The sequence below is a fragment of the Psittacula echo genome (assembly GCF_963264785.1).
Source record: "Psittacula echo genome assembly, chromosome: 4".
Lineage (NCBI taxonomy): Eukaryota > Metazoa > Chordata > Aves > Psittaciformes > Psittacidae > Psittacula > Psittacula echo.
In genome coordinates, this window is record NC_137738.1 from 15,625,833 (window position 1) to 15,653,145 (window position 27,313).

Sequence of the window (27,313 nt, forward strand, 5' to 3'; positions counted from 1 at the left end):
ATTTTCATTCTGGGTATCAGAACAAAGTCCCATTCAAGAAACAACCCACAACATGTAATAATGTTATTCCTGCTACCAACCAGAGGGCACCTGCACCTTATCTTTGCTACCAGTCAAATTTTCACAGGCCATAGTCTTGGCAGGATGAGTCGTTCTTACGGTAGCGTGGGGAAGCAGCCGTCTTTGTAGGTGATGGAGAAGCTGCCCCAGGTAATTCAGGCCCACTTTCAGCAAGGACTGGTGCAGAGGCCAGGAGAGGGACCTTCTTCCTTCCCAGGAAGCCAGCTCCTTCAAACCCCATTTTCTTTTTGCTTTCTACTTTGGCTTCACTCTCCTCTTCTGTTCCTCTTCTTTTGAGATCCAGAGAACTCTCTGGGAGATGGTGAACCTCTGTACTGCAACACCCACCTGCATCTGTCCCACCTGTGCTTCGCACTTCAAGTGCAGTGGTCAGGACTGCTTTCCTCTCAGCTACACTGCCCTCCACTGTCACCTTCCTGGCCTCTGGCTGGCTGGAATTCCCATTTGCAGCAGCTGTCTTTTCTGTTGGGCTTTTGCTGGTTAAGTTAAAAGCCTGGAAGTCCCGGTAACTGTGGAAGCTCTCCGTCCGCCTTGCTCTTGCCAACAGGGGACTTTCTCTGTATGGCCGCACAGAACCATACGTGGCTGTTTCAGGGACTGTTTCATGGTGCTGCAATTGGAGACTTCAGAAGGAGAATAACCAAGGATGAAAACAACAGATGTTAGGCTGAGAATAGGAGTCAGTTATTCCACACACCCTGCTCGCACCCACCACTGCAACTCCCACTACAATAGCAATATACTCATCACAACTCCCATGCAAGGGCTTCCAGATCACTTGGGATTCTCATGGGATTCTTTACATATAAACTACATATACACACCTTGATTTTTGTTGGTTGACACTGAGGGCATGGATTCAGGGGCTCAGCTACAGCATTCAAGTCACCAAACCCCTCTTTGCCTACCTAAAGGTAAACTTTGGTGTCCACAGCCAGCGCCACCCTTGGTGACTTACCTAGAATTAGATTCCCGCAACCGGTTTGGCTGAACAACTGAGGTAGCAGGGCTGATGTTAGGTGTGGCACAACGAGATGTACTCAAGTCACATTGGTCAAGCAATTTGAGCAGCTCTTCCTCTGTGGGGCCGCCAACATCTGAAAGAGACAGCTTTTAGTGCCCAAGTCCATTTCCTGTAGTCACATACATGTGGACAGAAAAAGAACTGCACCACAGTCCTGGCAGAACACAACTTACCCTTGTCTTCACTCTTATTAACCATGTCCATCGCTGTGGTCAGGTCCCACATCTGGATGCTGCCATTTGAATGTCCAGTGAAGAGGTAGCGGCGTGGCCGGGAGCCCATTCTGCTGGATCCTTCACATTCTCGCACAGTAAATGAGGAGATAGTAGTACAGTCCACTGCCTGGATCTCACAGATCCTACAGGAAGAGAAACCTTAAGTTACCAAAACAACTGCAGAGTCTGGCCAGTAAAGTCAAGACTGGTTTAAGTTTCTGAGAAAGCACTGAAATTGCCATCAGAAAAGGACCTTTCTTCCAGACAAAATTCTTTCTCCTGCATGACTGGCATGCTGCTTAGCTGTGGACCTTCCCCCAGAATGTATCTGCAGTCTTACTACTTGTTTATTAGGAAACCCCCACTTGTTCTATGTCCATTTTCAATCTGCAATGATTAGAAACCTAAGGCTCTCAAGATTGACAGCAAGTAGTCCCTTCGTATGCTAAACACTTTAGGAAACCAACCTGCAGAAACAGCACATTTAACCATATAAAAGGTATGCAAAAAAATCCAAGGATGATAAATCCAACGTCATCTATACAGATAACTTTTGTCTTATAACAACTGCAGTATTACTTAACATGGCAGATCTCAGTTGCTTTTCTCCCCATTATTTTAGAAGCTTATGGGGGGAGTAAGATGAAAAGGACCCCCAAAACTAAGTTGTTAAGCCAGACTCCACACCAGAACCTCACACATTCTGGGTGATTTGTTTTACTGGCTCCTTGCATTGAGCTTTTTACAGGGGTAATCTGCCCTCAATTCAGATACCAATAGTGTAAAGCCATAAACATTTTCACCCAGACTCAAAGTTACTAGGCAAGAAATACAATAATAATAAGCAGCATAGAACTGAGAAGCACCATCTTTACTGATCTCTTGCCATCTTCCTAGCCTGACATGAAAAAAGCAACTTGGCAACATTTCTCACTACACTGGCAGCAACGTAGTAGAATATTACAAAGCCAAGTCTAAGTAATTATATACCTGACCTTTCTAGGTTCTTCAAAGACAAGTGGAAAGGAAGAGAGAAACTGCTTCCCTGTCCACCTATGTGAGTAGCAAAATCCCTGCCACCAGCAACTTCAGCATTAGTTCTGTAATGTTAACATGGTACCATAACTGAGTTACATATTCTGTAAAGGCACATTAATGTCTGCTTAGTGAACTCAGGTTACAGTAGATCATTAAGTACAGTTCTGTTACTAGCACACAAACTAGAGTTCAGCCAAACCTGTCAAGCATATTAGAAGCTTGCCAAGTGCAACTGCACACATCCCCAAGGGATGCGAGACCCCCACCACCACTTGAACAGTTCTGCTCCTTTACCACTTAAAACCCTAATCATGGAGGTACCTTTTCCCAGTTGAAGAGAGCCTTACAAACAGTTTATTAGTGATGGGAACAACTTTTTGGATAAAAACCTGTTGATCATCACGTTCACCAAAGGGTCCTAGAGAGAAAAGAAAGATCATTTTAATTCCCTCGCTCTCTTCTCCATACATTCCTGAAGACCCAAACTCATAATAGTATGACCACTGCAATTTTACAGCATCAGGACCAGGGAACCAAAGATGAATATTAGAACAAGTTATCCAATGGTTAGAAGCCTCTACAAATACAAGTATGTTTCGTTCTTTTGCTTTAAAGGTCACCCATTCTTAAATTTTCTGCATGTTCCTAGAGGAATTATGGTGTCAGTGCAAACCCTAGATTTCTTGCCATAGTACTGACCTCACCCTGTGCTCATTGGGCATCCTCGTCATCAAAGGTTCATTTGCAAGACTCAGAACACAAAGGAATCTAGACTACCTGTGTACCCATATTTACTGACATGCATTCCTTCAGTGGCTTGCTATAGCAATATGCTAGCCTCATTTATATTTGCAGTTTCAAGGCTTCACTAAACTTTGTCACAACTTCAAATTCATTTCAGTATTTCTCACATGCACCATTTAACCTTGACTGAACAGTGAAATGGCATTTGCAGCAGACTCAAACCCTTACTATGCTCATCTGCTTTAATACAGTCTCCTGTGTTTTCTGTCATTCTCTAAACCAAAAGTGAAATGCTACATCAGTTTGCTCAAGGAAAAGGTGTAGTATCTGTGTTTGAAAGTTTTTCCTCCCCTTTTCTCACCTACTGAGTAAGCCCTTTAAGTGTACTCATGCTATACAGCCTGAACAATGAGTATTTTCAGGTGAATCTTACAGATTCCTTCCATGGTTTCAAGGGGAGAGCAGTATATAACAGCTCACACCCATCAACTGACTTGTGTGTTACAGGGTTGAAGGTCTGTTTAAACCTCCATGAGACCAGTGAATGTATAGGCTCAGCACAGCGAATTCAAAAGGCATCCTACCAATGTCATTTCCAGAACAGTAACTGCCATGACTCTCTTGTTCCTCCAGGGATAAGATTTTGAATGATGCAAGAGGTGTTGAGCCCGGCTGAGTTGAGATCATGCCTCGGAATCGAGTCACAGTCCATGTCCGTACATGGTTGTTATCAGCACAAACTAGAAAGGAAAAAAATGGACAATAACATTTACATGGGATGACAAAACTTTTGAGATCAACTCTAATTATTTCTTTATGATAGCTTTTCAAGACTGAGCAATCAAGCAGAATTTAGGCAATATCAGCCTACATAGCATCTCCAGACATGCAAAATGGATTGCATTATCTAGCAATCCACAAATTGTTGCTGATGTCCTGTTTTCTATTAGTTTTCTCTCTTCCCTCAGAAGTTCAAGAAAAACTGAGCCAGGTGGAACATAACATTAAGGTCTGACTGAGTCACCACCAGTAGCCTACAGCATGCTTCCATCTTCTCTGTGCAGACACTAGAACAAGACATGTCATGAGAGCAGCCTGGCAGCAGAACCCTCATCACACAGCAATGCTCTTCTAGTTCATTCATTAGTTATTCAGTTTCTACATACAGATGTGCCTTTTACTGGCATGGAAAGTTTAGCATCAAATTACAAGGCAACAGCTGACCTCTGGGCTGTTTGTTTGGGGTATAATTGGATACTATGGTTCCTGTTCCTTTTTTGAAGATATAGGGATAGCAGCAAAAAGTAAATCTTATCTGGTTGATGGATTCTGGGTGAAACAGATTCTTACAGAGGGAGGAGTGATTGCTTCTTCCCTGAAAGCAAGGCACTTTCCTGAGTCTAAGACAGGACAAATAGGATAGCACAGGAAACACTGAGAAAAGAAGAAACACAGCCCTTTGAAGCCACAGGAAAGCTTTTTCTAGGGCCCAAGAGGAGATGGTGCACATTTTGCTGCAACCCAGAAAGCTCCTGAAAGGCTGTTAAAAGAAGAAAAGTCCTAAAGGATCTGCCCACAACAGTAAGACTTGACAGGGATACATTTGTTTACAACCCCTTTTATTTCCACAAATGGCAGCCTTGGAATAAGATACAAACAAAAGCGCAAGCTGTTCCAGTATCTGGCCAAATAAAACCTGTGCCTTTTAACGGCTAAAGGCTCTGAAGAATGCTTACTTTAAGAAAGAGGATCCAAGCCAATCTAACACCTTTCCTCTCCCCGCAAAATCTGTCCAACTAATTTCTATCATATGTGGGAGCAATGCAAGTTATTAAGCAATGCATAAAAATGCTTCATTGCTCAGGAGGAGGAGAGACCCACCAATACACATTTGTGCACAGAAAAGATTACCTGAAACAAGGTGTTTCTCTGAGAGCATGATCTTTGTAACAGGACTTCGATGAACTGTGAAGGTCTGAAAGAGCTGAGGCCCAGACCCAACTGTTTCAGGGTGCTGTACAATCACTCTCACAGCTCCAGAGCTGGTGCCATATGCAATCTCAATCCAATTGCCACTTACACCTAAAGCAAGCAAGAACACAGTTGTTCCCCTGCGGAATGAAAGCTTGGCTTACTAGGGCCAGGGAACGAGGCAGTAGAAAACAGTATTTCCAAGCTTCCACAGTAAGATAGATACTTATTTTAAACACAGTTTACCCATTACTATACTTACTACTTGTTCAGCCTGGAGGAGGCTCTGGGGAGACCTTCTGTTTTCCAGTACCTAAAAGGGGCCTACAAGAAATATGCAGGGAAAGGGACTCTTTGCAAGGAAGGAAATTGCTTTAAGCTCACAGAAAGGAGATTTAGATTAGACATTAAGAAAAAATTCTTCGCTATGAGGCACTGGCACAGGGTGCCAGAGAAGCTGTGGCTGCCCCATCCCTGGCAGTGTTCAAGGCAAGACCGAACAAGGCTCTGAGCAACCTGGTCTAGCGGAAAGTCTCCCTGCTTGTGGCAGGGAGCTGGAACTGGATGAGCTTTAAAAGTCCCTTCCAACCCAAACCAGTCTGTGATTCTATGATTGTTTTCCCATGAACAGAGAAGACATCTTGCCACTAAAAAACCTCAACATTTGTTTACTGCCATACTACACTCTTCAACAGTTTAACAACACTTTTTCTCCCATTCTTTCCTCCTTCCTGGAAGTGAAAGACAAGATTGATAAGTCATATGGCACTCCTCACAGTGATATGGTCAATGCATGCCACACACTTTTTCTGACTTAATGGGAGGCAAATGGGAAAGCAAGGCAAGAGCAAGGACTACAGTTAAAAGGTCACTGGTATCAGTACAGTTATGTTTTTCCCAGTTTGCTGCACCGTGCTTACAGAAGGGCCTATAGACACAAGAGCTAAGCATCATTCAGCTGCACGTGGAAATGTAGAATCATAGAATCATAGAATAGTTAGGGTTGGAAAGGACCTTAAGATCATCTAGTTCCAACTCCCCTGCCATGGGCAAGGACACCCCACACTAAACCATGCCACCCCAAGGCCTCAAAATGTGGCCTTTTTTTCACATTTTGAGAAATGTGTTTTAGTTTTATTGGTTATAAGTTTAACCTTGCTGTTAGGTGTTGTCCCCCTCCCCCAGTTCACCACAAACTATTTCAGTGAATATAATTCATAAAGTGCAAAACGCTTAAAGCCAGCAAAGGTACATTATCATTAATATGGGATGCTATTACGTTATATGTTAATGTATAATGCATGATGTACAAGCATACACACACATAAGTACAGGTCCCTATTTACAGTTATGCCTAGTGTTCATCATTCATTTGAAGATGATTAATTGAAGAAGAATTTACTGTTTATGTCAAGGGCTTTAGCCCTGCTATGCAGCAATAGAAAACGTCCATTTAGAAAACAAAAACCCCTCATCTGTAACAGATTCTCACTGAAGAGAAAGTGATGGAATACCAACTTGTTTTAGGTGTGAGGTAGACACTGAGCGCTGTTATAGCATCATTGGAGGGATCGTGGTACAATTCTGTCACCAGAAGATCATTGTCTTTCATCCGCAGTGGGAACTTCTGCATGTCTGTGAGGAAGAGACATTTGTTTATTACTCTGAATAGAGTTGTTCTGATGCAACTTAGACCAACTAAAGAGATAAGAACTAAACTCCCCCAAATAAGCTGCTCAGTACCACCTCCTCCTTTTTATTCCTCCCTTTTCCCATTTCTTACCTATATAGTATATAGAGCCATTGTTACAGCCCAGCAGCAGGAAAGAGCCAGCAGTATCATAGCTTGTGATAGGAACAACATCCTGAACCTAGTGCAAACAGAAACAAAAAAAAAAAAAAAAAAAAGATATTTTTTTGATATACTTTGTTGAAGAACACCTGAGTTTGGTCCTGGTCTGAATCTCACACATGTAATGGCATTCTAAAGTGATGCTGGCAGACAGCATTCCTTTCCCAAACCAGATCTTAAGTTACAGAGCTCAGCAGACAAGTTAGCACAACTGCTCCATGTGAAGGCCCAAAACTTAGAGCGTTGCAGCTAAACCACATGTTCAAAAAAGGATTTCTTTTCCAATATGCAAAATGAGTGTACTTCACACTTTGTCCTGTCCCTTCTTCCCTGACAATTGCTTAAGAGGTTGATGAGCAAAGGAACTACATGTGACCTCTTGAAGTGTTCCTCTACCCCCAATTCTTATGTTCCTCTGTCAGCCCCCATGGAGATCTCAGCCCCTAGCAGATATATAATGAGAGGGGAAGAATTCTTGTGCCATTTCAATGTCCCACTTCTGATACGCATCCACACCAAGTTAACTGGAAGGTAGCCCTGTCGTATTTTACTTACTGGTCTGCAGCTTAAGGCGAGGGATTAAGAATGCCCTGTCTTTGCCCCCTAGGATCAAAAGGAGTGCTTATTACCTCAGATGGGATGGAATCTCAAGCAAAGAAAAAGTTTAGCTTATCCTAGGTCTGATCCCCTATCTCAAGCAATTCTTTCTTTTTTGCTTCAGCTCTGAGGAAGAAAAAGCCAAAAGCCATTTTAACCAGAGCACTGAAACATGGTCAAAGTCATAGCACTGTTCTGTACTTCATATGTTTCAGTCAGTTCACTTAATGGACACTGACTACTTAAGTTCTCACTTCTCCTTAACCAGCAGCATCTTTCCAATTACTTCAGAGACTTACAAAATCATCTGCAAAATAACTAAAATGAAACTGTTGGATAAAAGCAAAACAAACCAACCAAAGAAGCTTCCCCACATCCCAGAGAGCTCACACACTAAGTCAGTACCCGTTCCTAACCGAAGGGTAGTCTGTAAAACCCTTAAAACATATTCTAAGCCTATCATTCATCCTTACAGAGAAGGCTGCAAAATGAATATCACTTCAACATAAATATGGGAGATGGGAAGGAAGGGGCACTCTCCCTGTTTTCTTCCTTATGTTCACACACAACTCAGCACAGATCTAATGCTAAAAATAAACTGTTATTGTTCTTTGGTTCTGTGAATCAAAGGTATATACAGAAGCTCTCCCATCTGCTACAAGTTTACAAAACAGAGGCAAAGGCAACCCATCAAAAGATTACAACTTTACTCATCACCTTGCAGAGGAGGCAACTGCAAGGAGAGGTCTGAGCAAGAGGACCCCCAATACTGCCGACAGCAGAGATCTAATGACTGGGTCAGAAAGACTACAAAACAAGGAGAGATCTATCTTCTGCACCAGAGACAGGGACACACCAGAGGCAATTTAAGAGTTGCACTTACAAAGAAGTGAACTTTCATTAGGAAACAGAGCAACACTATATACAAAATATGCCCAGTGGGGCACTGGCATATTCTGTTTCTCAAAACTTCTCTCACTGCAGCAAGTATGATTACATGCTACAGCTGAGAGCTATGGGCAACTCACGGAAAGCAGTTACACAAATACCATGTATTCTCATGAGGAATTTGAGATGGTACAACCCTGCCACTTAGAACTTCTATGGAGTTCTTCAACAAGAATGTGTTCTAAAGGGAGACGAAGATGTATAAGAAGATGTGAGGTTTTTATTCCTTACTACCAAAAGAGCCTGAGGTACAGAAAGCACCTTCAAACTGGCTGGATTTAGGCATGCTTTGTTTAGTGTGGGTATCAGAAAGCAAATAAACTTGGGCTTAGGACATCCTGGCATATAAGCCCCTCAAAGACTTTCTATTCTTCAATAGGAAATGCTTTCACCAAAGGAAGAGTCAGTCAAACTGAGGAACTATGAATGTGATCAGAAAGACTGCTGTGGCTCCCCCTGGAAACAAAGATGATGAACGGGTCATAATTTTTTATTCTTTATTACTTGCTCCTTTAGAAAATGTCAAATGCCAGCTTGTCACATAGCATTAAGTTGTCCCTTAACAGAAGATTTTGCAAGGTATCAATAGAGCTTTTCAAGACCACACTAGCATGTTTGCTGCAGAAACAGTGCTATCTCATCCTTCTTATCTGTGTTATTTGTTAGCAGGAGTGTCACTTAAAGGTTGAATAGGAACTTAGTCAGCAAACAGCGCAGCAGCCTCAGGTCAGTTCTCCCTCTTGAGATTTGCAAGGCAATTTGGGGATCTTACTGCATCCAGATTTTGTGCCACAGACATAAACCCATCTGTGTTACAAGCTTTGTTATTCACATGCATGCTCAACTGTTTTCTCAGACTCATACAGACTCCAAGGATCTATTTAACATGCATTCTAACAACAGGAATAAAGTCAGAAGCATCAACATGCAAGACAAATATCTTTAAAGCATATCCATGTACATTTTTGCTGAAGAGTCTCCTGGTGTAAAACAACTTTTAAGATCCCTTAAATGTATGTTTAAATATATATATATTTGACATTTATTACTCTAAATCACATCACGTTCTTTTACCTGAAAGCCTAAAAACCATGCTTTTTAACACCAAACAATTCAAAATTCTACTCACAGGCACATACTTAGATACGAAGGTGGCAAACTCTGTGACACAAGTCAGGGCTGAAAACCCTGTGACAAGCATTTCACACATGCTTTTAGATTGTTGGATTATCTTTTTACTAGAAGAAATACCAGCTTATTGAAAGTGACCGAAGCAGAAAACGGAACTGAACACACCTGCCAATGCTGAGTCACAGCATTCCACACTCCCACTTTCCCTGTATGGCTTGTAGCCACCAACTGGTTGCCAATGAAGAAGAGAGCATCTACAGGGACTCCAAGACTGAACACTCCTACAAAAAAAAAAAAAAAAAAAAAAAAAAAAAAGAGTCTTTGAAGCATATCTAAAATAAAGAGAAAAAACAGTAACAATGGAATCTCTTCACTATTATCATGTCACATTTCTTGCAGTAGCAAGAAAAGAACAGCCAAAACTGGGTTTGCAGTGTACCATTCAAGCAGCAAACTGGGTTCCATTAAACTGAATAGCAGCATGATGTCACCTCTTCTGATGCAATCATTGCCATCAAGTCCTTAAAGAGCTTTATACATTATAAGGACATTAAAATACAAATAACAACCAAAAATTCTATTCCAGTAAGCAGGATTTTTTGTTGTTGTTTTCATAGAATCTGACTATTAAGAGTCATTTAAGAAGCAGTAATTTCATGGGTTTCACTAGCCAAATTTGTACTGGATTAGTTTGCAGTTACCTTTTAAAGTATTACAAGTTTTCTCTTTTGAAGTCCAATCAAACAGCCATAGTCTGAAAACAAATTTTAGAAACTAAATACAGCTACAAGGCTTAATCCTTATTCTTGGAAAAAATTGAACAACCCCAGTGTGACACTAGCTGAATACATTCAAATTTCTCTTTTTAGCAGAAATACTTGAACCTGTAAAAATAAGCAGCCTACAGAAGCCTGTGTCTTTCTTTCTTACTCTTTTCATCTACACATCTTTCAGTTTGGTTACAGTCCATGAGTAGAGAGTACAGGCTATTAAAAATTGAAGCCATATAGAAAAACAATTTCACCAATCATCACATACTACTCAAAATCTGGAAGATAAGACTTACCAGCACATGCTGGCTTTCCAAAGAAAGCAAATGTGGCATCAAGAACATTGCACTTAAAATTCACAACACAGAAGAATGTGACAGGTACTGATGGCTATGGTTATAGTAGACCTTAATATCTGTCCTCTCTTTAGAGCTTCCTAGTCTCATCATAGATCAAATCTGAATACTTTTAATGCAAACTTTGATAGCATAATACATTTGGTAGTATTTATTGCACCATGTGTTTGAAAATTACAGCAAACTACAAAGCTCTGAGATAATTTCCAAGTTTGCCAGCTATGAAATCCAGCAAAACAACCCTGTAAGTAACTTAGTTTGTAAGTAATTCCAGGCTAAGTTTTACTGCCTAGTAAGTACAAAAGTCAGTACTATTGGGGATACATAGTAAGTACAAAAGTCTATACTACTGGGAATACATAACACTATCAAGTGCCCAGCTTCACTAGTAAGTTTTCTATTCCATACTACTCGCTCTACATACTTATATTACTTCTCACTAATATACTTTAACTGCAGCAGCCAGATGTCTTCAGAACAAGAGTACCCAACAGCTAGAATATTTCCCAACGTTGTTTTGGACAAATTCAAATGAACAGAGTGCTATTTCCAACCAAGAACAGCCCTCTGTTACACCCTGAGAAGGAATCTCAGGAAGCTCAACATATATTTAGCTTTAATTAGGATGCTAAACTGTTTTCCATGGCACAGCACAATCATTCAATGCAGATAAGATTCAGCCGTACAGGACATGTGAAAAAGGCAATAATAAAAAATCCACAGAAACAACTAGAATTGATTACTCCAGAGAACGATGAGGTTCAAGGAAATCAAGGAAGACAGTTTGAATGGTCTGGAGGAATTTGAAGTGTCAGTCCTGCTTAGGCTCAACAACCTGAGACCCATTCCCAGGAGAGACAATGTTACACATAATGACAGGCTCTTGTCTTAAGGGTCCCTCTCAGTAAAATACTGCTTACAGCAGCAATCCAGCAGCAGTGCCTTATGTAAGTAATACTGAAAGTAAAGCGAGTTCTCTGGCACAGCCCTATCACAATTCTGCTAGCCCACACTGTTTTCTGAGGATGGCATCACCAGGCCCCAATGACTGTTTGGAACAAGTAGTTTCTTTCCCAAGATGATAGCAATGCACTATATCTCTAACACCAAGCAGGACTGCAAGCATCTGCCTCCACAAGGAAACACGACAACTCTATTCAAGTTATTACTAGTAAGCACAAACATATTTTAGGGTTTTTTAAGCCAAGCAGCATGACCTATTATCCAAAAGAGGAACAGTACATTTTGGTCAATGTTAGTCAGACTAAAGATTCAAATCTGGAGGCACTTTCTCTCTGTTCCCCTCTGCCCCAAGTGGGATTTCCTTTGTTTCACAAAAATCACTTCAATGCAGCACAGCCTGTTTAGCAGAAGTGCTTCCTCCAGTTTTGCTGCCATGTTCAGTTGAAGTCTGAGTTATCAGAAATTTATGATACTGGCATATTCTAGTTTTTATTAGAAGCCCACTTATGGTTTTTGTGTCTCTTTGCACTTCATTTCCAAACATCTGAGATGTTGCTTCATGTATCTTATTGCAAATGCCTAGGTAACATGAGCAGCTAATTAAACCAGAAAGTACAGAAGAAATGTAATAGCACAGTGCTTAAAGCAATGCTTGTCTTTTTGACTTTAATTAATGACTGCATGAATTCTCATGGAGTTATGTATGGAGATACATCTAATAACAAATTAACTCAGCAGTAAATTTCAAAGCAAAGTGTCCACATAAGGAGACTGCTGTCATACTTGGTTAGCAGTATCCACTGCCCAAGGAAAAACATTACTGGCATAGTAGTGGTTATTCAAACACCAAGAATTAGGCTACAGGGAGTTCCTAACACCATTCCCTTCACTACCTCCCAGATTTGACCTCTATTTGAACAAGAGTCAGACAAGCCATCAGATGAATACCAAGGAATATTTACTTCTGAAATATCTCCCTGCTATTTCTTAAGCCTCCCTAATTGTGTGTCCTTTAGTGCCAAGGTGTACAAGCAGTTATTCCTGTATGCTTAGGGCAGTAGAGTGCTTTTTCTATACCATAATTATAAAAAGATATTTTCATCTTCCATTTATGAACTACATTGGACAGAGAACTGAAATCTTTCCATCATCCCCATGTAAAAATGTGACTTTAATATGACAAAGGAAAGAAAAGAGCAGAATTTCTCAATATCTGTAACTTTTTGTATCAGAAACTTAAGCTCCTTTGCTCTATGGTCTAGATTCTAATACAAGTCCAGGGAAAAGTTTTACTCTTAATTTGCATCCTTACACAAAAACCTCAAACTGAACAGTAAGTGTTAGTACCTGTTCAGTAAACAGACTGCTTTTTTATTGTCCACCTTTTTAAGACAGGATTCCTCTAGCATGACAGAGAAGAAAGTTAATATGCTGTAATAGTATAAGCATGCTTTGTCACTTTGTGAAAACGTACGCAGGACACTGCAGATCAAACATACCTCAAAATAAGGTCACAGACTTCCTCCTGGTTAAACATACACAAAAATAAAAAGCCCACACTATTATAGTTACCAATTTCACTGCCACTACCACCATCTTGAATGCTCCACAAGATTATGCTACTCTCTGAGGCAACTGCAACCATCTTATCCTTGTCTCCATGAGGTCCTCCAACCACCTTAGCATTGAGAGCCACTCGCTCAATTGTCCAGTCTAGATAGGGACTCGTGAAGACCTGCTGCCACCCAGATGACTCTTTGATTCTAGAAGGGCAAAGGAGGGAACAGGAAGCAGAGGTTAGAGATTCAGAAACAGATAACTCAGTCTAAACCTGAACCAATATGGCTGGCTGGCTGGCTGCTCCAGTCTTACAGGCTAAGCCACAAAACTTGAAATTCCAGTTAAGCACTACCGTCTACAAAAGCTGCCTTTCGCCCCCCCCCCTTGAAGTCTGATTCTGCACATTATTTCAGTGCTTTGCAGCTACTGAACCCCTGTACTAGGCTTTTTCTTCATATAAGCACATCTGATATATAAGTTATAAGACCAAACCAAAAGTTTGGGCTAGACAAACGCCAGAGGCTCAGCTTAAGACTTCAGAAGAAATCTCTATTAAGTTGCCTCTGGAAATTATGCATCACATAAGACACCCAATCATGCTCAAGCATAAAGCTGTACTAAGCTACATTTTTTGTTTATGGCATACTGTAAACAGATAATACTGAACTGACTATAAGCTTTATTTTTAGAGAATCATTTCCCTCTGCATTTTAAAGACTTACCTAATACCAGAAAAACACAATTTATCTGCTTTAATTTCAGGCAATAATTTAGATACTTTGCAACTCAGCTAAAGCACACTAAATCTCAGCAGTCAACTTATATAAATGTGAGCATGGAAAGCAGAAACATTATCTGGTATTTTTTTGCCATTGGTCCTAGTCTTTCACTTCAGCACTACATCCTGCCTGGAGCTGAAGCACCACAGAGTGAGATTCACATGAGTGAATCATTCACTTAAAGGGAAACAGTCAGAGATATAAATCCTAAGGAGGGGACAATGATTGCAAATCATTGCCTCTTTCTCCAGTCAGACCATATTATACATAATTGAAAACAAGAACATTGAAGAGAGCAAGAGAAGCCACATCTAGTGCAAATTAAAGCAAACCAAACTGCAGTGGTGAATACAGCAGACAAGTTAGATGTGATTTAAGTTACAAAGTTTAAGCAAATAAATTAGTACAGCATATAGTTAAAAAGGCAGAAAACTATAGCTTCAGCTTGGCAGTAACTAGAAAGAAGCTACTCACATCACACTCTTTATTCTCCCTTCTGTTTCTGAACCACAAAACAGCACTGTTAGTTTGGCTTTCAGCAAGAGCTCTTGTTAAAGATTACTTTCCATTGAAAAGCCAGACACCAATTAAATCAGGCTTTCCAGATGTGAACTAAAATTAGCTTTTGGATATGAAGGTGTTAAAAAATAGCCAGTTTGCTTACAAAACATTTAGACACTTTCCAGCCACCCAGGTGAAGTAGCAAGTGCTTAACAGTTCTCCTAAGATGAAGTTTAAGACAAGGTATGTCACTTATGCAGCAAAAATCCCCTCACTGTTTCAAGTTCTTTGATAGCCTAACTTCACAGAATGTCCTCAAACCTAAACAGCAGGAAGAACTCTTTTAAGAGATCTTTCATTTGAAAGCCTGCTTTAAAATGGGTTTTGGAGTCCATTACTTTTGCAACAGCATCAAAATAAACATAAAAGCAGCAAAAGTTGAGTTCCTATCAAGCAGTTGATCTGCACCAATAAAAGATTTATAGGGCCAAACTGAATGCCAGTGATCTCCTGTTATTTCAGACTAAAGCAATCTTTTTGCTTTGCTTATAGAAATTGAGGTTTTTTTGTTTGGGTTTTTTTGTTTCAGATTCCTAGAACCTGACAAACAACTATATTCGTACCTGTAGCAAACAGCAAAATGGGCATATGCAGCTACTATCCAGTTGTGGTGGCCAGCTACTATGAGGACTTTCCGTGGGTCCACAGGGAATCCTAAAAACAACAACAAAGCTGGAATCAGTCAAGTGATAGGTATTAGAAGATGTCTCTGCTCATCTGTAATAAGATAGAGCTCTCTCCTAGACAGGCAACAGAAACTTGGTTAGTGAGCTTTCTCAAGAAAGATTTTCAGCTAGATTCTAGTTAGCAATACTATTCCTCATAATTCTAACAACTATTACAATTCTTCTACAGAAGTTCTTATACATTTCATCTCAGCCATTACAATGCAGTGTCCAGAACAGTGAAAAGGCAAATACATGCCTTAGTTTTAAAGCTTACCAAACTGGTAAAAATTTGAGGATTGTTGAAACAATGCTGTATTTTGTAAACGCTGTATGCAAATACTTGGTGAAACCCTGCATTATTGTTATAGACTGTTAAACTGAGATTTCCAGCATCTCAGAATACCTACAGCTCCACCATTTATTATGTAGGGGGAGCACGCATCTTTCTAAGCTGTAACTAAATTTGGTGTGGCAGAAGTGTTGGATGGCACTGGAAATCAGTTATTATGGTACTTCCCCAAGTTAGCTCTCAACCTTGATACACTAAACAACTAATACCCAAAGCCTGCATCTTCGCTCTCATTTTCCCCATGACTGCTCTCTTCCAAACCTGCAGCAACTCACAAAGAAGGATCAGCAATACATACCCAAGGCTTATTTTTCTATTATCTGGATAGAGAATCACCTTTTAACATACTCTAGATCATAGAATCATAGAACAGTTACGGTTGGAAAGGACCTTAAAATCATCTAGTTCCCGGCCATGGGCAGGGACACTTTGCACTAAGCTATGTCGCCCAAGGCTCTGTCCAACCTGGCATTGAACACCACCAGGGATGGAGCATTCACAACTTCCTTGGGCAACCTGTGCCAGCACCTCACCACCCTCACAGTAAAGAACTTTTTCCTTATATCTAACCTAAACTTCCCCTGTTTAAGTTTGAACCCATTACCCTTTGAGCTATCACTACAGTTCCTAATGAACACTGCTACAATTTACAGGGTTATAGCAGAGGATGACAATTCTAACAGAATCATTTTGCCTGCAAAGTTAAAACTGGAAAATGACAGAATTCAACCCTATCTTATTTATAGTTTTATATATTTTATATGGAATGTATTCTATATAGTCAAACGACTGAAGACTACCTTTACACTAAAATCTCAACTCTTGCAGGGCAAGAGAGAGGCACCAGGAACAAGAAAGAAATGCAAAAGTAGGAAGGAGGTCCTGAACAAACACCAATGAGATATTGGTCCATCTGGTTTTTATCATGGCTTTAGTACAGTGAAAGATATTTGTCTAAGGGGCCTGCATGACAAACTTTGATTTGCCTTTCCCTCATCCTCGTACCTTGATCGTACAGCAGTGAGCCTTAAATACTGTATAGGTAGTCATGTTCAAGTAAGTATTCCACAATTTAGATTAAGGCAAACATAGAATAACAGACTGAAACCAGAAATAGTCACTCAACTTTTATTACCCAGTGACGATCACATTTGCAATTTGTTTTGGGTTCAGAACTGACATTCCTCACCTAGCCTGACTGTACTTCCCCCAGTACCAGCAAGTGTAGGTTGGACACCACCACTACCATGAATCTCACTCTCAGAGCAGTTTTGACCAGTTCTACCATCAGATGGTGGCCCGGCAGTATTATTTATTTTACGGCTGGGAATGCCTATAAAAGAAAAGAGATGTTTGGTTTCACTCCACAAACTTTAGTAACGTAACAGATATTCATTCACTTTCAAAATACAGGATTAATAATAATGCACTTTGATGTAAAGTCTATTTTAAGTACCCATATTGTTAAGGAAAGCTCATTTGTGGTGATTTGTCACCTAGACTTAGGGCACATAAAGTAACTGTACCTTAGAATCACAGAATCATAGAATAGTTAGGGTTGGCAAGGGCCTTAAGATCATCTACTACCAACCTTTTGCCATGGGCAGGGACACCTCGCACTAAACCATGTCACCCAAGACTCCCTCCAACCTGGCCTTGAACACTGCCAGGGATGGAGCATTCACAACTTTCTTGGGCAATTCATTCCAGTGCATCACCACCATCATGGTAAAGAACTTCTTCCTTATACCTAACCTGAACTTCCCCTATTTAAGTTTGAACCCATTACCCCTTGTCCTGTCAGCACAGTCCCTAATGAAGAGTCCCTGCCCAGCATCCTTGTAGCCTCCTTCAGAAAGAAGCACTCCATGCTGATAACGTACTTGAAGAATCTCTATACTAGTCTACTATCAAACACAGCCTGCTTCATATTAACATGCCACAACACCCTGCCCAATACTCTAAATATACCATTACATACAGCATACATATAAAAGTCTTGGGTTTGAACCAGAACAATGTTCGATTCAACCATACATCTTAATCTTTCCATGGGACAGCCTTCTCTAGATAGTTTGACAGCTGGAGTAACTACCTCAGCCAACTGCCCCCACAAACTAAAGCAGTAAGTGACTGCAAACAACATCAGATGATTAACTCAAAAATACCTGGAGGAGGCAGGTAGCCATGAAAAAGGACACTGCCACAAGATGAGCGTTCCAGTTCTTCACATAATAGCAATCTTCTCACTAAGGAGAAAAACCAGGTATGAGCACAGCTTTGACTTCCTAGGAAACATTATTTCAGTTAACCTTCTCTGTAAGTTTGATAATCTTCAGGGTCATGACTGCCCAGAACTTGCAAGTGGGTCATTTCTACAATAATAAAAATGAGATGACCTCAGATTAAAAAAATAAGTTACCTAAAGGAGTGATTCCATAGAATTCAGCTTCATGCCTGAGAACATTAATACTTACTCCCCTAGAAAAAAACAAAACACAAGGACAAGGTAAATGCTTAGAATATGAATACTAGCATATTAAGTAGATATTACACAATATGAACATCAAGCTACCTAGCAGTTTAAAGAATTACCACCAAATGCATTCAACATGTCAATGTGTGAGATTTCAAAGTGATCTCAGTATTACTTTTCATTAAAATAAGGATACAGAAATAATAAAGAAATACATTGCCACAAGTGGTTTAAAGTTTAGGTTGGATATAAGGAGGAAGTTCTTTACTGAAAGAGTGGTGAGGCACTGGAATGAGCTGCCCAAAGAAGTTATAAATGAACCATCCCTGGCACTGTTCAAGGCCAGGCTGGATGGAATCTTGGGTGACACGGTTTAGTGCGAGGTGTCCCTGCCCATGGCAGGGGGATTGGAACTAGATGATCTTAAGGTCCTTTCCAACCCTAACTATTCTATGATTCTATGAATCCACTAACAAAATGTAACACTACCATTTCTGCCTCCACCATGCCATATATATACACCAGATATGGTCCCAGATCTACCAGGGTGCAGAGTCATATACTGGGCACCCACCTAGATAAGTAAAACTGAACAATCCTCGTTTGAAAAGGTTTTCTACTAACGCATCTGATCAAATTAATTTTCACTTGAAATAAGGAGAACTTCTTACCGTAAGTCTAACTCCTTTGTGCGAAGAAAATTTAGAATGGGTGCAAATGCTGCTGGATCACGATCAATAAATATCTGCAAGGAAAAATCACTGTGCTTTAGCATTACTATGGAGCAACCATCAACTGAAATGCTTTTTTATGCTGAGCATGGGAAAGAGGAATTGAGGATGTGGCAGACAAACATAACCCAAAGCTTCTGGCCCTCTCCTCTCATTATCCTTCTACCACACACCCACCCACCAGTTCAACATTCTTAAAAGACATATATACAAACACTGTTGCAAATAGACAGCACTTAAGAAGCATGTTCTTTAAGTTCTATACTCTCCACAACGGTCAACAGACACCCTCACTGAAACAGCCATTTTTCTATATATATTTGCCAACTAAAGCTGCATTTCCATATCAGGATTAATCAACTAAATATGCAATAGCTATCTTACAGAAATTACACTTCTCTGCAGTACAGCAATAAGTAGTTTTTCTGTTTAAATAAAGTACATTTGCTGTCTCTGCATTGTCTACAATGCAGAATGAGCACAAAACTGCACATTGTCCCAGTTTCGCTTATCTTGGAATGAAGAGGAGAACCAAGAAAAAAAAATTAGAGATGTCACTAATTTTCATGAGAGTTTAGACTGACTCAGGCAGCGTAATTCCCATTAGAACCTACAGTGAATATTATTTAGGAGAGAACCTACCTGAAAGCATAACATTAAATTAGTAAGTTATCAGTAGGTTTACTACTCACAGCACCAGTTTCATCCTTCAGCGTTGAAATTCTTCCACTCAGCAAACTGAAACACAGGAAAGCTTCATTAGACATCTCTCAGAAATGTACTAACAGAAATACAGGATAGCAACACTCTCAGTCCCTTTGGTCTCTTTGTGTATTGTCACTTGCATTTTGGTAAAACAATAAAAGCTACTGAAGTAAGAAGCAAGAGTAAACTATCAATTCTGCAAGGACTTGCTGGGCAAGAATGGGGTGGATGAGTTTTGACACAATTTTCCTTCAAAGTTTCTCTCCCATGAGATTAAAGTACTTCTGCTCCAGATCTACAGAAAACACAACACACAAACCTTGTTTTACAGATAAGAAGCAAACTAAGTAATGTCAACAGTTTTATTTTAAGATTCCGTCTGAGTCTGGACAATTACCTCTGAAATATGCCAATCATGGATAACTTTCAGAACAAACTCCTTAGTATACTTTGTTTTGAGAGACTGGGGAATAGCATGGAACTTCCTCCTTGTGCCTTTCCTTCCATGCTTCAAAGAAGGTTACGCTTCCCTGGCACTGCATTTATCCTAACATTTCAGTGAAACAGGAGCAGGTAATGCTGTCTGTCTCTGTCAGCTACTGGCTTTTGTTGGGAAGGAAGTCTAGAGTACAAAAATTAAATGTAAGGAAGCAAAACTGCCTGCCTTTTACATGCCAGGATTTCTTTTATATGTTTCAGATTAACTGGGATGATAGAGGTCCAGCAACTACAGCACAAAATTACTAGCATACAAGCAGTAAGCAGCACAACCTACACAAGTAGCAATGGTAGTGACATAAAAGTTAGCAGAAGGATGTTCAATAATTCAACAGCTCCTGTGTTGTGGGTTGTACTCTGTATTGTGTACTCAGGGTACAGAAACAATTCAAAAAACATTACAGGCAGTGCTACTGTGTATAGTCAGTAAGATCACAAGTGGTAACATTGTATAGAAACAGTAGCATCTTCCTTTCCTGCAGATTTGGAGCCTTATTTCCATAACACTATGTCTAAACAGTGAGAGTTTTTCAGCACATATAAGCTGCCATAGCATCATTCAAGACAGAAGATGCCTTTTGGATAACAGCTTACTTCAAACAAATCTGTCCCATTGCCTGAGTAGGGGGAAAAGCATTAATGAATAAAGACATTATTAACAGCATAAATCGACACTATTAACAACATAAATAAATAACATATATATCTGAGAAGATCATATTTTTTAAAATTACTATTAATTTGTGTTTCTTTAATGTGAATATCTATTACAAATACCTGGAAAAAAAGGAGTCTGGAATCCACATCAGTGTTTGTCTTGAAGTGCTGAACCTAGGAAACCAAAGTTACAAGTTTACAATCACCTGTAAAATTGGAAAGAAGTCTATTTTATCTTTTATTTGTCCTACAAAGCTGATATCAAACACATTTGGGAAGACTGAGATCATTTAAATGTCTGCACAAAGTCAAGCAAGTTGCAGATTCTTTGCACAGATTGTCCTTAAGCATGAAGCACAACTGTCCAGAAACCCCCAAAGCGTCATTCTTTATAAGTCTGGAATACATTGTCCCCAAAATCCTACATTTTTGGGTTCTCATACTCTAGAGATTTTTATCAAGCATTTAAATTGACAACCAACCAACCCCAACCAAAAAAAAAAAAAAAAAAGCAACCACACAAAAAGCAGCCACTAAAATAAAAGTTAATGGATAGCGTGCTATGTTTTTAACTAACTCCATGGTATTCTTACTTAGGACTCAAGGGGTGCTACATTGTGCATGGCAAAAGACCACAATGAGCTTCAAGTCAGTATTTTACAGTAACTTCAATTATTTGCCAGTCGCTATTTAGGCCCTCCAAGGCGGGCCCAACAGCAATAACAGTTAAAAGAAAGCATTTACTCTGAATCATATTATGAAATAATGCAGATTATAGTATTACTTACAATGCCAGACAGTATTTTACATAATAACTACCTATGAACTCTTTTATACTTCTGGTTTTGATTTAGCATGAAGAAATACAACTGGATTGACAGCTTGGACAAGGATTTCATATTCCACATCAGCTCTCTGACTGTATATATCCTCTTATTAGTACCACGACTAAGAAACGTTCGGTATCTTCTTCATTACTGGGAATTAAAAAAGGCAATGCAAAAGTAAAATTCCACAACTTTCCACACAGTTCAGGAACATATTACAAAGTATTTTTTGTTTCCACTGCTAAACAAAAAGCATTAATTTATACCCCCTAGGGGAAACACAAAGGCTGTATGGAACTACCATTTTGCATAAAATCTGGATTGTGTAGCTGCTTAACAGAAAAACTCCAGTATCAGAGTTCTAAGCACAAACAAGCACAAAGTCTTTCCTAAAAGCATTAAAAATAAAGAGAACCAAAGCAGTTTGATATTTAAATGGAAAGTGAGTTCTAAGTATATCTGCATTTTTGCACAGCTTTTATCAGCCGTCATACAGACCACTACCCTTCTCTAAGATTAAGGGATGACTACTTTAACTATGCTACAGTGTGTGCATAATAGAAAACAATGAGTTACACATTTTATCCAAAATTAATCCAGACACCACATGTAACTATGGGGATGGATGCACCATCCCGTTAGTCCTTTTAAAGTTCTTCAAAAGCTGAATATTTTTATTGTCTGATACTTTTACAAATTTCAGTTGTAAACAACACTGAATGATAAATGCTTAAATTAATTCTGAAGCAATAAAGCCTCCCAAGACCATGAAGATGCTCAGGATCTCTGAACAAATATTTGAGGACTCCACGGTACTTCTCAGTAGGCTATAGCACAGTTTCTGACCTGCATGCATGCTTGCATTTAGGCACATGGGTGACAGTCAGCTATTCAGAGATGTCAAGATTTGCTGGTGTTTTGACACCAGCTAGAGCTGGGTTCAACTCTAGCATTTTCTAAGTCAAATAAAGTAGCAAAACATTTGGGACTAGATGTTCCAGAATAACAAGCCCCAAATAAAGAGGACAGAAAAAAGAGCCATCAACAGATTCCACATTCATCTCCTTGCAATTTGATCAGTGGGTTTAGATAGCACAAGTATTTTTTGTCTGTGATTTAGCACTATGGGATCAGTTTAGTAATACCTCATACTAACCTATACTTTAGAACTTTTAATGCATATACATTAATCTATGTAAACAAGAAGATAGAGCCCTTCTTTCCAGGGTGCAGAAAGAACCTCAGCTAGCAACGTTTTCATGTATAAGTGCATCCATGGATCCATGCAGCTAACATGCAGTGGTCAGATGGACATTGCATGAGGACAACCAGGCAAACCCACTGGAATATTCTCAAATACCCTTAAGCGGGTGGCCTCCACTGAAAGAAAACACAGGTAACTGGGAACAGACACGAACAGAGAAAACAACCATTTTCATAGTCTGTTGAGCTTTTAGAGTTATCTTAGAAGCAGAGGGAGATAAAAAGTCAAGAGAACTTACTAAATTTGTTACAGTAATTTCTGTGAATGTTAACTTGCAAAAGGTTTTCTGGTGCCAGAAAAGGAATCCACTGAGCTGAGACCAGAAACCACTGGAGCAACTGCGTACAACAGAGAAGCTCTGGCAGTCCCAGGGGGCAGTGGGAACCTCACGTCAGAAAATGCAAAACTGGCACCTCTGTACTAGATGCTCCAAAGTATAACTGCTGTCAGAGACAGAGGGAAGCTCCAATTTCCTCTTCTTGTACAACTCCACAAACAAAACTAAGAGTTTCAGGTTTCTAGTACGGGTAACAAGAACTAATGCACAGTTTACCTATTCCTTACATCCAAATGATGTCTGCTGCCTAGAATATAGATATTCAACTAGAAATAAAATACACACAATTGTTAGCTTGCCTTATTCTTCATACTTCTGTGTAGACAAGCCCTCTGAGGAGGTTTATTTCTTCCCTGATTCATGCCTTGTATTTAATTCTCTGTTCTCTGCATAAGCACTTCATAAACAGATCTTACTTACGAGATTGAAGCATCTTTTTGATTCCACTTGTAATAAAAACCTAAAAGGTGAACTGGCCTATAATTTTAGAGACAGAGTTCATTGATGAACCTTATTCAGTGTAACATGAAATCTGGTCCAAGCCAACATCAAAGTTACCCTGAAAGCATCCCTGTCTTGCCTACGGAACTGTCGTGGTTTAAACTCAGTCAGTCATGCAGCCGCTCTCTCACTCCCCCCTCTTCCTTCTCCCCCCTGCTCCTGGAGGAATGGGGAGAATTGAAAGAATGTAACTCCCACAGGTTGAGATAAGAACAGCCCAGTAACTAAGGTATAACACAAATCACTACTGCTACCACCAATAATAATAATGATAAGGGAAATAACAAGGGAAGAGAATACAACCTCTCACCATCCACTGACCGATATCCAGCCGACCCGAGCAGTCATCTAACCCTTCCGGGTAACTGCCCCCAGTTTATATACTGGGCATGACATGCTGTGGTACGGAATACTTCTTTGGTTAGTTTGGGTCAGGTGTCCTGTCTTTGTTTCTTCCTGGCTTCCCCTCCTCCCTGGCAGAGCATGAGACTCACAAAGTCCTTGGTCGGAGTAAATATTACTTAGCAGCAACTAAAAACATCGGTGTTATCAGTGCTGTTCCCAGGCTGAAAGTCAAAACCACAGCACTGCACCAGCTACTAAGAAGGAGAAAAATGCTACTGCTGAACCCAGGACAGTATCCATCCCTTATTCCATATCATTCACATCATGCTCAGATCCCACATTTTCAATATACCATCACTCTTATCTCATATATATATACATATATATACATCCACAGAGAGAGAGAGAGAGAGATTGAGAAAGATTATTCGTTAGTGCATGGACCAATCCCTATAAAGATGCTGAGTCCATTCGGTCCATGATGTTGGGCTCCATCTCTTGTAACAGTCTTTCAGAGCAGGAGAGGCTGTGACGTAGTCAATCTGCCAGGCCTCTCCATATTTGTACTTCAGCCATCATCCTGCATACAAAAGAGGCTTTAACCATTTAGCTTGCTTAACTGCAGCACTTGTTTCACACTCGTGAATAACCTGGTCAATAGTGTCCGTTGCTAGGTCCACCCCTCAATCATGAATCCATCTATATGTTGCATCTCTGCCCTGATGGCCTGAGGAGTCATGGGCCCATCAGGCTCAACATAATTCACCCTCCCCTTCAGCAGTTTCTGCAACTTGTCGTTGGGGACTCCATACAGCTGCCTTCCATCTCTGATGTTTCCAAAGCACTGGAGGGGCCCACTGGCCTAGATACTTGCCCATACTGTCCCACACACCCTGCCACTCATGACTGTCCAGCCTCAGGGAAAAACTCTTGGTGGTCCTTCTATATCATTGTCTAATCCTAGACAAGACCCAAACATGACTCCGCTTAACTTTTGAGATCAGATGAAATGGGCGTGGATAAAACACACGCTATGTGTGCCAACATGGTGATCCCCATCACAATCAGCAGGCAGGTCTCAAGGCTACCCAAAGGCCATTCAAAATCTTCAGAACTCTCAAATGATGCTGCTGTACTTGTCACTGGGGCTGGTGTGGCTGCTGTGCTTGGAGCTGGAGTAGCTGCACTGTCTGCTGCGGTTGGTTTGATTAGGTGCTGTACTTGTCACTGGGGCTGGTGTAGCTGCTGTGCTTGGAGTTGGAGTAGCTGTGTTATCTGTTTAGTCGGAGTTTGAGTAGCTGCTGTACTTGTTGCTAAGGTGTGTGGGAATGTCTTCCCCATAGCCTGACCACCCGAGGGGAAAAATATGCGTAATTGCTAAACACTTCTATTATATACCTCCCAAAGTATAGAGGTGGTGACCACACTGGGTACACAAGCCAGATCAGTTTCATGATCAATGAGCCTATTGTATTATAAGTCATTACCACAAAGTACAATGAAACAAGAACCTTAGCCCAAGGCCCCCACCTGATAAACACTAACACAGCAAATACTAGCTGTAAGTAAGGTATGACATGCTGAAACTCAGAGATCAAAAGCAACAACTTTGAGAGCCAATAAATCAGCATTGTGATGAGTCACTATTAATCCAAAACAATGAATGCTTATCACAAAAACGATTAGACACACTCTGGTCAGATCTGTCCTTATCTAAACCCTTCATACCCCACGCTGGGCGCCAAAAAAGAACTGTTGTGGTTTAAACTCAGCCAGCCATGCAGCCGCTCTCCCACTCCCCCCCTCCGCTCCTGGAGGGATGGGGAGAATTGAAAGAATGTAACTCCCACAGGTTGAGATAAGAACAGCCCAGTAACTATCAGTGTTATTGCTACTACCAATAATAATAATGATAAGGGAAATAACAAGGGAAGAGAATACAACCGCTCACCACCCACTGACCGATATCCAGCCCGACCCGAGCAGTCATCTAACCCTTCCGGGTAACTGCCCCCAGTTTATATACTGGGCATGACGTGCTGTGGTATGGAATACCTCTTTGACTAGTTTGGGTCAGGTGTCCTGTCTTTGTTTCTTCCTGGCTTCCCCTCCTCCCTGGCAGAGCATGAGACTCACAAAGTCCTTGGTCAGAGTAAACATTACTTAGCAGCAACTAAAAGCATCGATGTTATTAGCATTGTTCCCAGGCTGAAAGTCAAAACCACATCACTGCACCAGCTACTTAAGAAGGAGAAAAATGACTGCTACTGCTGAACCCAGGACAGGAAGTTACAAGCAGCCTATCTGGGCTGAATGAGGTTCTTAATGTCTCCTTATAACACAGGAATTCTGCATCAATTTTATGGCACCATCCTTTAGGAAGGCTGCAACATACAATTTAGTTATAAGAACAAGATCTTCTTCTGCGATAGTAGTAGTTGCTTCTAATACTAATAGCTTGTCTCATGCTGTGCACAGACTCAGAAAGACACATTACTTCAGTTCACACCAGCTACAGTGGTCATGCCTGAGCATTCTGATAGAAACATCTACACTATCACACAGATTCTGACCCACAATTCTCTATCTCAGCCTGCCACAATGCCATCTTCTAAACTTCCAGCGTCCATTCAATTACAAATCTTTACTCTGATTGATAGCAGCGGTATTATATCTACCTTTTTAGCACCTTAGTATCTGAGGCTGCAAGATAGATCGATGCTTAGAAAGCTATGGCAAAGCAAAGCTCTCTGTCCTGTGCTCCTGAAGCAGCAATATATAGAGTGGAGATGTGCTCCTGGAGCACATCTCTAGAAACCCCAGACCCTGCAATACTGCAATACAGACAACACGCAGGGCTGTCAATGCCTCCCGTATCTGTCTCCGAGTCCAACTGTCCCAGCTCCCCTGCAAAAGCTTTATTCAGGCGCTGCCAGAGGCAGCAGCCGCGGTGGACCGATCCTAGGCGAGCCGCCTCCGCCATGCCCCCCTCGCTCCGACACCCTCAGGTACGAGCTGGTACCACCCGCCGGCAGGCCTGGGGCCGGTCCCGCTCGGCCTGCCCCCCACACCCGCTCACCTGGTGCCCCCCACGTTGAGCTGGATGATCTCCCCGCCCCCGGCGCCAGCGAACCCTCCGCGGTTCCCCGCCATCTTCTCCACCGCCTGCTCCAGCCGGCGCCCGCCACCGCCTCCCGGAACCTCGGGATCGAGAGAAGGTGAAGGCGGCGGCGGGGAAGGAGGAGACGGGGGCTCGGCCAGCGGGCCTGCGCTGGTATCTGCGGCCGCAGGCGGCCACGGCAGGGGCAGTGTACGGCCAGTCTGCGGCCCTGGGGGCTTCCTGCCTCTCAGGCCCGGTCAGGCCG

At 41.0% G+C, this 27,313-nt stretch overlaps 1 protein-coding gene across 1 annotated transcript; it reads right to left on the bottom strand.

Annotated features, from left to right (window-relative positions):
- Positions 1-121: 121 nt before the first annotated feature.
- Positions 122-27,101, bottom strand: KCTD3 (potassium channel tetramerization domain containing 3; the record flags this gene model as incomplete). Its single annotated transcript, XM_080615987.1, has 18 exons — positions 122-704; positions 1,040-1,178; positions 1,279-1,463; positions 2,680-2,776; positions 3,687-3,842; positions 5,014-5,184; positions 6,592-6,708; positions 6,857-6,944; positions 9,767-9,882; positions 13,263-13,453; positions 15,154-15,244; positions 16,797-16,940; positions 17,776-17,856; positions 18,030-18,088; positions 18,755-18,828; positions 19,507-19,552; positions 20,795-20,848; positions 27,028-27,101. The coding sequence occupies 18 exons, from the start codon at positions 27,099-27,101 to the stop codon at positions 122-124; spliced, it is 2,466 nt and encodes an 821-aa protein (XP_080472113.1).
- Between the last annotated feature and the right edge of the window lie 212 nt (positions 27,102-27,313).